Below are 12,590 nucleotides of genomic sequence, written 5' to 3' on the forward strand. Positions count from 1 at the left end.
ACAGGTTCGAAATTTATTTTAAATGTTAGATTGATACAACCATTTAATAGGTGGCCTTCATATGGCCTATGGAAGCCAACAATTTTTAAGGAATAAAGAATAACAACACCAATTATGAATTTGGGGGCATTTTAGAAAAAAAATCATAGTGTTTCATTGAAAGCATCTTTGTGTTCTTAAAATCAGGGAAAGTTTGCCATTCAAACTTCCAAAATGTGTTTTTGAACATTATTTTAGAGAAAATTATATATATATATATTTTAAAAAGAATGAAGGATCCTTCTAATGAAGGATCAAGAAAGCAGAGGTGAGGGCTTCCCTGGTGGCGCAGTGGTTGAGAGTCCGCCTTCCGATGCAGGGGACACGGGTTCGTGCCCTGGTCTGGGAAGATCCCACATGCCGCGGAGCGGCTGGGCCTGTGAGCCATGGCCGCTGAGCCTGCGCGTCCAGAGCCTGTGCTCCGCAACGGGAGAGGTCACAACAGTGAGAGGCCCGCGTACAGCAAAAAAAAAAAAAAAAAGCAGAGGTGAGAAGGTGACTTCAATTTCACAGGCAAATATATCTGTGTATGCACATTTGCATGTAAATTTTCTGATGACGTCATATCGCAGGTAATACAGGAGTTTGGTCAAAATGGGACTTCCTGGGGGCAGAGCTGCTGGACAGTGAGAGAGTGAAATGGGACACTGAGTGTTTCAACACCATCCTGGGGAGTGAATGTGAATCAGGTGTGTCAGAGAGACAACCGCCCCGCCCCCAAACCGGCTGAGCTCTTTGCAACTGGAGAGGAGGAGTGAGATGTGTTCACCCTGAGACTGGCCTCCAGAGAAACTCAGGAGAAAGTCTAAAGCCCCTGATCTGCATAAAGCAGCAGAGGAGGGGCTTGGCCGGTTGTACAGGAGCCCGAGAGCAGTGCCCCTGCTTAGAACACTTATTTCTTCCCCAAGGGTGATGCAGGCACAGAAGGGAGCTATTTGACTTGGAGGCCTAATTGCCTTCGCTGAATCTGCTCCAGGAGCCCAAGTCCTTAACGTGAGGCCTGAGTGCTTGATGCTGATGTCACCAGTCTCCTAGTGCTGTCGGTCATTCCTCTGGTGCCTCCTGCTGCTGGAAGAGTTTTCCCATTTCCCCTTCCACCTTGGAGCTGGTCTGTGGAGAAGTGGCCTTCCCAAGAAGGTAGAGCCTGAGTCAGGGGGTCAACACACAGCGGTGAGATGAGGACACCAAGGAACAGGGAAGCACCCACACCTTGGTCTCAGGGACAGTTACCTGCCAGGAGCGGGTGACCCAGCCTGATGTAAGAGTCCTCCTAATGCGGTCAGGAACCTGGGGGAAGCGTACAGCATTCCTTTGGTGGAGGTGACGAGCTGGTGCTACAAAACATCTATCCCAGTTGGGTAGGGCCTCGGGGCCACCCCTCTACCAGACTCTAAGGAATCACATCATTCCAGGACTTCGGAGAAGTGGGCTGGTGTTTTGGGATGTCTAGAGCAGCAGATGTTACAGAGATGCACGGGGGCCACCCTGGAGTTTCTGGGCGGGGAGGCAGCTGGAGGGAGGAGAGCAGCATGGTCCCCCCATGGCTGGCGAATATCAGGTGAGGGTGGGAGTGGTCCCAAGGTCAACTTCGATGCAGCTTTTTTCCATGTCTAACTCAGAGTAGTGACAGAAGGGGATGGTGGGTGTTTTTCGACTCTGAAGGGCTTGACTCTGTCCGCAGTTGCTGCCTCCCTTCTGCTTCCCTTCTTGCAGGCTTGGGTCCCCCTGTATCTCCTCTCCTCCCTGCGGGAATGTGTACAGAACCAACCCAACAGAGGGTGAGTGGAGCATTTGGCAGTGGTTACTTTGCTGCAGTCCCTGTATTTTTCATGAAACAGCACCAAGATTGGTTGCTCTCTCTCCCCGCTCTCCATGCTGGAGGCTTAAAAGACAGGGATCTGGTCTCTCCGAACCACATCCAGGTCATCATCCAGGGTTAACAAAACCTGAAATGAGAGAGGCAGAGAAATGAGAGGAACCCACAGTTGCAATAAGTCCCTATTTTCTCCCAAAGACTCACAAGTGCCTTTATTTGTTTTCATGTCTTCTGCAGCTTTCTGCAACGCCGTGCTCTTAACAGGCACTTGTCATAATTACATAGTTCATTTATTAATTCAAATATTTATCAAGGGTCTATTAAGTGCTATTCCAGGTGCTAGAGATATGGCTTAGAACAAAAATCCCTACCCTGGTGGAGCTTACATTTGAGAGAGGGCTTCAGACATGAAGCAAACGCATGAGCAAAGTCAAGTATGTTAGCTAGTAATATGTACTAAGGATAATAATTAAACTGTGGTGGGGATATAGGAAGTATGGGATGGGGCGAGGTAAAAAAATTTTTTTGTTTAAAATTTTATTTTTCTAAATTTTGTATTTTTATTTTATATTGCAGTATAGTTGATTAACAATGTTGTGTTAGTTTCAGGTGTACAGCAAAGTGATTCAGTTGTATATGTATACAATTTTGTTTTTCATTGGGTGGCCAGGGACATCATTACCACTTAGGAGGGGACATTTGGGTCGGGACCTAAACGGAATGAAATCTTGTTGCATAGAATATTGCCATATAAGAACTGTACCCTAATCCTCCATTTTTAGTTCCCTCTGCCATCACTCTCTCCACATGGAACCCTTAGCTCCACTTTTGTTGTCTCTGTCTCTCTAGAGAAGGTGACTATCAAAGATAAAAGCCTTCAGGAATGATGTTTATACAGACTGGTTAAACTTCCCAAACTGGCCACGAGGGGGTAGCCCTGCCCCACTCTTGAGGTTACATGGACAAGACTAAAGTAAGTGGGCAGCGTGAAACCAGGAGGCCTAATATTGGGCTGGCCAAAAGGTTCGTTCGTTTTTTTCCGTAAGATGGCCCTAGCAGCACTTAGTTGTTTTTAACTTCATTTGGAACAATTTTGTTAGATTGTGTGTGACAGCTGTCCTATCAACGTGCATTTAAAAAGAGACCTATCAAAATTGGTGAATTTTTGTGTAGCCATTTTACTGTTGAGGATGGAAGAAAAACAACATTTTCGGCATATTATGCTTTATTATTTCAAGAAAGGTAAAAACAACTGAAACGCAAGAAAAAGATTTGTGCAGTGTATGGAGAAGGTGCTGTGACTGATCGAACATGTCAAAAGTGGTTTGTGAAGTTTTGTGCTGGAGATTTCTCGCTGGATGATGCTCCACAGTCGGGTAGACCAATTGAAGTTGATAGCGATCAAATCGAGACATTAATCAAGAACGATCAACGTTATACCACACGGGAGATAGCCGACATCCTCAAAATATCTAAATCAAGCGCTGAAAATCATTTGCACCAGCTTGGTTATGTGAATCACTTTGATGTTTGGGTTTCACATTAAGTTAAGCAAAAAAAACCTTCTTGACTGTATTTCCTCATGTGATTCTCTACTTAAACGTGATGAAAACGTTCTGGTTTTGGGCTTCCCTGGTGGTGCAGTGGTTAAGAATCTGCCTGCTAATGCAGGGGACATGGGTTCGATCCCTGGACTGGGAAGATCCCACATGCCGCAGAGCAACTAAGCCTGTGCGCCACAACTACTGAAGCCCGTGCGCCTAGAGCCTGTGCTCCGCAACAAGAGAAGCCACTGCAATGAGAAGCTCGTGCACTGCAACAAAGAGTAGCCCCCACTCGCCGCAACTAGAGAAAGCCTGTGCACAGCAATGAAGACCCAATACGGCCAAAAATAACAAACATAAAAAGTTCCATTTTTAAAACAAATTGTGACAGGCAACGAAAAGTTGCTACTGTACAATAAAGTGGAATGGAAGAGACTGTGGGGCAAGCGAAATGAACCACCACCGACCACACCAAAGGTCGGTCTTCATCCAAAGAAGGTGATGCTGTGTATATGGTGGGATTGGGAGGGAGTCCTCTATTATGAGCTAATTCCAGAAAACCAAATGATTAATTCCAACAAGGTCTGCTCCCAATCAGACCAACTGAAAGCGGCACTCGACGAAAAGCATCCAGAATTAGTCAACAGAAAACGCATAATCTTCCATCGGGATAACGCAAGACCACATGTTTCTTTGATGACCTGGCAAAAACTGCTACAGCTTGGCTGGGAAGTTCTGATTCATCAGCCGTATTCACCAGACATTGCACCTTCGGATTTCCATTTATTTTGGTCTTTACAAAATTCTCTTAATGGAAAAAAAATTCAATTCCCTGGAAGACTGTAAAAGGCACCTGGAACAGTTCTTTGCTCAAAAAGATAAAAAGTTTTGGGAAGATGGAATTATGAAGTTGCCTGTAAAGTGGCAGAAGGTAGTGGAACAAAAGGGCAAATACATTGTTCAATAAAGTTCTTGGTGAAAATGAAAAATGTCCTTTATTTTTACTTAAAAACTGAAGGCACTTTTTGGCCAACCCAATGTTATTTTTTAAATGACCTTTTGTACAGGCATCATGGGCTTTTATTTTGGAAAAGTCAAAATTAAGATGGAAGTAGGCTGGGAGTTCTCATCCTGGGTTGTTATAATATGCGTGGCTTCTGGAAAGGTGTTTGGACAAAAAATGGAGGGACTACAGGAGAGATTTGGAAGAGACTGGTTAGAAGGCAAAAAGAGGCCTGGCTGCTATCCTGAGCCACTCCAAGAACTTGTGAAATGTTTGTAAGACATGCAGTGAGACTGGAAGAGGGGGAGGAACGTGAGTATAGCACAAGAAGGAATAACCTAGTGTGGCTGAGATTGTAGCCAATGCCCAAAGTGGTTCCCGGGGGATTTGGGCATGTGAGTTCTAATCAACAGTTCAGTCCAAACATTGCACAACTGAAGGAAAATTATTTTATCCCTCTATGTCTTAAAGTATTGAAGAGTAAAAGGAGAATGAAAATAAAGATCTAACCGAAGGATACAGTGTAAAAAAAGAAATAAGATATTCTGTACATTGAATTATAATGAAGACTTGGAAAGGGAAATTAAAAATACAAAAGGGGATGTAAGAAAGAGGGGAAGAGAAAAAAAGGGGTACAGGATGTAAAGCGAGAAGAAATGAAAAAAGTTTTTATAAACTCACCAAGAATGAGAAAAACAGGGCAGTAGCAGAGAGGAAGTGCCAGATGTCATGGTCATCAAAGAAATCCAGCAGGATACACTCTCGATTCTTCTCTCGGGATTCGGCTGGCGTTCCCTGGAAGAAGGTGAGGCAGGATGTAGTGGGGGCATTCCCACAGTTCAACTCCTTAGAGGGCTGAGTATCCAGAAACCTAAAAAGTCACTACTAGATGCCTGGGTCAGAAAGTTAGCTTCCGGGCTTCCCTGGTGGCGCAGTGGTTGAGAGTCCGCCTGCCGATGCAGGGGACACGGGTTCGTGCTCCGGTCCGGGAAGATCCCACATGCCGCGGAGCGGCTGGGCCCGTGAGCCATGGCCACTGAGCCTGAGTGTCCGGAGCCTGTGCTCCGCAACGGGAGAGGCCACAGCAGTGAGAGGCCCGCGTACCGCAAAAAAAAAAAAAAAAAAAAAAAGTTAGCTTCCAAGAAAACATACGTCCACACAAAACTTGACCACAGTTGTTCACAGCAGCAGCATTCATAAAAGCCAAGAAGCGGAAACAACTTAAATGTCGATAGACTGCTGAACGGGTAGATAAAATGAGGTATATCCGTACAATGGAATATTCAGCAATAAAAACATGAAGTACTGATAACATCTACACATGGGTGAACCATTATGAAGAGAAGCCAAAGACCACATGTTATGTGATTCCATTTATATGAAATGTCCAGAATAGGTAGATCTGTAGAGACAAAAGATAGATTAGTGGTTGCCTAAGGCTAAGGGGTTAGGGAGAAATGGTGATTGACTGCTAAGGGATGCAGGTTTTTTCCTGGGGTGATAAAAAGGTTCTAAAGTTGCCTGTGGTGATTATGGTGATGGAGAGCTAAGACTTCTTCCCTGTTCTGTGCCTCAGACACATCACCAGTTTCCTAGGCCTCAGCTTTCCTATCTGTGAAATGGATTTATAAACACCTGCACCTGTGTATTTGTTTATGGATGGTGACTATGATAAGGTGGAGAAGATACACTAAGCAAGGTTCCTGTACGTATTAAACATCCACTGGGAATGACACATAATGAAGATCACGTTTGCAGTGTTGGTAGAGCTTCGTTTTTAAGAGGCGCCACCCTGATAATGACGACATGCCATTTATTGAGCAGTCACGTGTGGATATTGAAAACCATCCCCTTTAGAGAAAGCATCCATGTCAGAGAACATAAAAAAGATAAACAGCAACCAGCACATGAAGAGAGGGAGGTAGGAAGGTCAGAAAGGCAAGATGGAGAGAGAATGTCATCCTGGAAAAGAAAACTGCCCTCTTACCTCCCAGCTGCTGAGATTCTGGAAGAAAAAATACAAGGCAGCAGCCCACACCGCAGCGGTGGCAACGATGCAGAAGAGCGGGATCAGGAGGATCTTCTCGGAGCTGCGAAGCTGTGGGTGAGAAGCGCTGCTGCCAAGCCACACGCGTCACCCGAGGAGGGCCCCGCAGTGCCCGGCTCCCAGCCGCCACTCTTACCTTCATGATGACGTAAAAGGTCAGGTAGAGCAGCAGGTTACAGATGAAGATGCCCAGCATGTAGGAGGCAAAGTCCCTGGGTCGATAGATCAGTCCAAAGAGGGCACTGAGCACACAGAGGAATTATTTTGTAGCTATGAAGGTGGATTTGTAACATTATTGGCTTTTTCACTCCCACACCCCCGTTTCTGGTGGGAGGGGAATTTAAAAATGTTGTAAGTAACTTTCAATTCATTACGTCTTCCTCAGAACATTCATTTTTAACGATTGTGAGGTTCCTATCAGTGGATGTACCATAAGCAATCATCCTACCTCTCTAGCTGAAATGAAGAGTTTTCTCTTTGTCCTTCCGTTGTGCACTATTATTAAAAACTGCAACAATAAATACCTTCAGACATATTGTGCTTTTTTTTCCTTTTTGCATTTAAGATGGTTGGAATAGATTACTAGACATAGAATTATCTCAATACTTGGCTTGACACACATTACCAAATTTTTGCTAGCTGTCTAAATTAATACTGAAGTTTATTTTGGTTGGGGTTTGGCCTTAAGTTTGCTCCAAATTTCTGTTCCGTTCTAACAAAAGTCTTTATTATACAGCCCTTTCTTATCTCCTGGTTTTGAAAGCTTGTGTTTAATACAGACACACCATGCACATATGTATATAGTTGGCTTTCTGGCCTCTTCATCCTGATTCACTAATTTATAATTTCTAGTTTTGGAGCAGTGGCTCATCGTGTTATTGTTGTTTTATAATATGTTAGATTATCTAACAAAGGTTAGGCTAGCTTGCACTATCCAATGTGGTAACCACATGTGGCTATTTAAATAAAAATTAACAAAAATTAAAAAAAAATTGAAAATTCATTTCCTCAGTCACACCACATTTCAAGTGCTCAATAACCACAAGTGGCTAATAAACACATCATTCCAGAAAGTTCTATTGAATCATGCTGGGCTGTCACTATACACCTCTGCCCCTCCTTTCTCCGGTTAACCTTTTGCAGAGACTTTGTCTAACTAGGTAAATAATTTCAGAATAAAATCCTATTAACTTCATTCCATTTCTAATTCTAAATTTACACATTAACTTGAGAATTGTTATCTTACAATAGTTAATCTTCTCACCCAGGGCATGCCATCTTTCTTCACTTAGCTAAGTTTTCTTCTATCTCTCCTGATAAGGTAATTAAATTTCCTGCAGAAAGATTCCACACATCTCTCAAAGTTTATTCCTAAGTATTTCAAGTGGAAAGCTGTTATTAATGGAGTGTTTTTGTTCATTTTTTTTAAATTTATTTTTTATTGAAGTATAGTTGATTTACAATGTTATGTTAATTTCTTCTGTACAGCAAAGTGACTCAGTTATACACATCTATGCATTCTTTTTAATATTCTTGTCCATTATGATTTGTCCCAGGGTATAGTTCCCTGTGCTATACAGTAAGACCTTGTTGTTTATCCATTCTGTATGTAATAGTTTGCATCTACTAACCCCAAACTCCCACTCCGTCCCTTCCCCGCCCCCCTACACTTGGCAACTACAAGTCAGTTCTCTATGTCTGTGAATCTGTTTCTGTTTCGTGAATAGGTCCATTTGTGCCATATTTTAGATTCCACATGTAAGTGATATCATATGATATTTGTCTTCCTCTTTCTGACTTACTTAGTATGATAATCTCTAGTTGCATCCATATTGCTGCAAGTGGCATTATTTCAGTTTTTATGGCTGAGTAGTATTCCATTGTATATATGTACCACAACTTCTTTATTTATTCATCTGTCAATAAACATTTAGATTGTTTCCATGTCTTGGCTATTGTGAGTAGTGCTTCTATGAACATTGGGGTGCATGTATCTTTTTGAATTATAGTTTTCTCTGGATATATGCCCAGGAGTGGGATTGCTGGATCATATGGTAATTCTATTTTTAGTTTTCTGAGGAACCTCCATACAGTTTTCCATAGTGGCTGAACCAACTTACATTCCCACCAACAGTGTAGGAGGGTTCACTTTTCTCCATACCCTCTCTAGCATTACTTATTTGTAGACTTTTTAATTATGGCCATTCTGACCATTGTGAGGTAGTTTTGATTTGCATTTCTCTAATAACTAGTGATGCTGAGCACCTTTTCATGTGCCTATTGGCCATCAGTATGTCTTCTTTGGAGAAAAGTCTATTTAGGTCTTCTGCCCATTTTTTGATTGGGTTCTCTTTTTGTTATTGAGTTGTATGAGCTGTTTATATACTTTGGAAATTAAGCCCTTTTGGGTCGCATTGTTTGCAAATATTTTCTCCCATTCCATAGGTTGTCTTTTTGTTTATGGTTTCTTTTGCTGTGCAAAAGCTTGTAAGTTTGATTAGGTCCCATTTGTTTATTTTTGTTTTTATTTCTATTGCCTTGGGAGACTGACCTAAGAAACTTTGGTATGATTTATACCAGAGAATGTTTTGCCTATAATCTTTTCTAGGAGTTTTATGGTGTCATATCTTATGTTTAAGTCTTTAAGCCATTTTGAGTTTATGTTTGTGTATGGTGTGAGGATGTGTTCTAACTTCATTGATTTACATGTGGCTATCCAGCTTTCCCAACACCACTTACTGAGAGACTGTCTTTTACCCATTATGTAATTTTGCCTCCTTTGTCAAAGATTGATTGACCGTAGGTGTGTGGGTTTATTTCTGGGCTGTCTATTCTGTTCCATTGATTCATATGTCTGTTTTTGTGCCAGTACCCCACTGTTTTGATTGCTGTAACTTTGTAGTATAGTCTGAAGTCTGGGAGGGTTATGCCTCCTGCTTTGTTCTTTTTCCTCAGGATTGCTTTGGCAGTTCTGGGTATTTTATGGTTCCATATGAATTTTAGGATTATTCTAGTTCTGTGAAAAATGTCATGGGTAATTTGATAGGGATCACGTTAAATCTGTAGATTGATTTGGGTAGTATGGCCATTTTAACAACATTAATTCTTCCAATCCAAGAGCATGGGATATCTTTCCATTGATTGTTAAATCTGATTGCAGACTTGGGTTTGATTTTAGTTCTACTAGAGGCAGGGACAAGCTAGGTGATTCTGACCCTGCAGACACTATCATCAGTTGTTCAGTATCGTATCTCCTATCAACACCCTCCATCCTGTCTTACAGAGTCGCCAGGACTGTGGGGTCTTCCCTAAAAGGGTGGCCGAGAGAGCATCGCAGGTGACCACGGCCAAGAATCACCCATCCTGACGTGTCCCTGAGTAAAGGACAGTCCTTCACAGGTATGGACCTTCCCCAAGGTAAACCCTGGGGCAACAATATTGTGGGAAGTTTCTTCCAGAAGCATGTGGCCCCGAAATAAGATTCAAATTCTCATGACTTGATTCTGGCTTTCCCTGATGGTGTGCTTATTTCTTTGCATCTGGTATCTTTTTTTTTTTTTTTTTCGATACGCGGGCCTCTCACTGCTGTGGCCTCTCCCGTTGCGGAGCACAGGCTCCGGACGCGCAGGCTCAGCGGCCATGGCTCATGGGCCCAGCCGCTCTGCGGCGTGTGGGATCTTCCCGGACTGGGGCACGAACCCATGTCCCCTGCATCGGCAGGCGGACTCTCAACCACTGCGCCACCAGGGAACCCCTGCATCTGGCATCTTAAAGGGAGGAGGAGTAGGGTGTCACCTTTCTATCAAAGGTCACTGACCCAGGGGAGCACATCAGCTAAGAACCACTAATAAAAGCAGCTCAACATACTTATTTTTTGAGGGATCAATAAAACATCTCACTCATTCACATTTTTAAGTTAAGAATAAGTTGCGAAAAATAGATACATAAAATACAGCTAGCATAATTGTACTTCTGTTGCAGTGTTCTACTTAGAGGTCATTTGAGGAAACAAGACCAAGGTGATAATGAGGGAAAAGAAAAGGAAGAAAAATGGTATAGGCAGAGTAAGAAGATTGAGACCTGGAGGGAAAGAAAGAAATGAAAAAGACACACACACACACACACACACACACACACACCCCTAGTAAGAGAAATGCCTACTGGGTAGCCTTTATGGAAAGTTCTAAAAAGAGTTTAAAACTGTTGCATTTTTGCTGCTGCTGGCATAATTAGTCTCTCTTTATATATATGTGTGTATGTGTGTATATGCATATATATCCAATCTAATTTATCCACCTAGATATAGCAAATTTGATGTTTGTCTTGTTGAACAAATGAGCTCAAGGCATCAGTGTGTTGAACTCATTGCTTTAAGGGAGGCAACTATTGGTACACAAGAGCTTCCTAGTGCATTCTTTGCAGGATGAAAAGTAGCTTTCTTTCAAGTCACTAGAACAAGCACAGTCCTATGCTCTCCTTAATGTAATTTAAGACTTCTTTATAAAAATGACAGCCAAGGAAAGCTAAACCACGGTGTTACAGAGAAATTAATAAAGAGAAAAACTTGTTTTCCTAAGACTACTTACAAGGACCAGTTAACCAGATTCCCCACGATGAGCAATACCATTCTGTCCTGGAAAGGAGGAAAGAAAACATCAAATGAGGGGCCGCACATACTGCTTTTTAAAAAACTTACCATAGGGGAAGCATCAATTATGGGAAAACAATTGCCTTGGTGGAAACAATTTTTCTATAGTTGTAAGAGAGCTTTGCCTATGACTGGAAAGTCCTCTACGAGGACTAAATGGCAAAGCCTCTGACTGCAAACAGACGTGACCTCGTCCCTGTAAAAGAAAGCCTGGTGAATAAAGCAGAAGTCTTGCTGTTTTCCCCCCAGTTTTTAAAGGAGCTGGGCGCCTGGGCCCACCTCTTGGCGGGAAGGCTGGTGGTATGTGCTGATTACTCAGTAGTTAAAAGAATTCTGCCACCACTGTTCTGTAACCAAGGACTCTTTCCCTGGGTTGTGTTAACTGGTGGGCCCTAAGGCAGCTCTTGGGATGCACCTGGAATTAGTTTCATTATTCTGGCTCCAAGGAGGTCCTGCAGCTCCCAGGCTCCTGGTTTCTAAACACATGGCCTTATTAAGATTAAAGTTATTGGGGCTTCCTTGGTGGCGCAGGGAAATATCTTCCTTTTAAAAAAACGAATTCACCTACTAGAAAAGCCAAAATCCAAAACACTAACAACACCAGTTGCTCGTGAGGATGTGGAACTCTCATTCATGGCTGGTGGGAACGCAGAATGGTCCGACCATTTCAGAAGACAGTTTGGTTGGCAGTTTCCTAGAAAACTAAACATACTTTTACCGTATGATCCAGCAGTTGTGCTCCTTGGTGTTTACCCAAAGGAGCTGAAAACGTGCCTATACAAAAACCTGCCCACAAAATTTTATAGCAGCTTTATTCATAATTGCCCAAACTTGGAAGAACCAAGATGTCCTTCAACAGGTGAACGGATAAATAAACTGTAGCACATCCAGACAGTGGAATATTAGTCAGGACTAAAAAGAAATGAGGGCTTCCCTGGTGGAGCAGTGGTTGAGAGTCCGCCTGCCGATGCAGGGGACACAGGTTCGTAACCCGGTCCGGGAAGATCCCACATGCCGCGGAGCGGCTGGGCCCGTGAGCCATGGCCGCTGAGCCTGCGCGTCCGGAGCCTGTGCTCCGCAACGGGAGAGGCCACAGCAGTGAGAGGCCCGCGTACCGCAAAAAAAAAAAAAAAGAAATGAGCTAGCAAGCCATGAAAAAACATGGAGGAAACATAAGTGCATATTATTTCAGCCAATCTGGAAAGGCCGCATACTATATTATTCCAACGATATGACGTTCTGGAAATGGTAAGACTAAGGAGACACTAAAAAAGACCAGTGGCTGCCAGGGGTTGGGGAGGAGGGGCAGGTGGAAAGAATAGGTGGAGCACAGAGGATTTTTAGGGCAGGAAAACTACTCTACCGTCTTTGATACTATAATGATGAATATATGTCATCACAAACTCGTCAAGAAAACCATAGAATGTACAACACCAGGAGTGAATTGTAATGTAAAGTATAGACTTTGAGTGATTATGATGTGTTAACATAGG

General features: G+C 42.9%; 1 protein-coding gene across 5 annotated transcripts in view; it reads right to left on the reverse strand.

The window, feature by feature from the left end:
- Positions 1-532: 532 nt before the first annotated feature.
- SIDT1 (SID1 transmembrane family member 1) overlaps positions 533-12,590 on the reverse strand; it is an 87,197-nt gene continuing 75,139 nt past the window's right edge. For all 5 annotated transcript variants that reach the window (XM_060150603.1, XM_060150602.1, XM_060150599.1 and 2 more), the window contains 5 exons: positions 11,036-11,082; positions 6,586-6,691; positions 6,390-6,500; positions 5,084-5,197; positions 533-1,985 (listed from right to left, as the gene is read on the reverse strand). In XM_060150603.1, coding sequence (XP_060006586.1) covers positions 1,923-1,985; positions 5,084-5,197; positions 6,390-6,500; positions 6,586-6,691; positions 11,036-11,082 — 441 coding nt within the window. In that variant the 3' untranslated portion in view covers positions 533-1,922. The remainder of the gene's footprint in view (positions 1,986-5,083; positions 5,198-6,389; positions 6,501-6,585; positions 6,692-11,035; positions 11,083-12,590) is intronic.

The sequence above is a fragment of the Lagenorhynchus albirostris genome, chromosome 5, assembly GCF_949774975.1.
Source record: "Lagenorhynchus albirostris chromosome 5, mLagAlb1.1, whole genome shotgun sequence".
NCBI classification, from domain to species: domain Eukaryota; kingdom Metazoa; phylum Chordata; class Mammalia; order Artiodactyla; family Delphinidae; genus Lagenorhynchus; species Lagenorhynchus albirostris.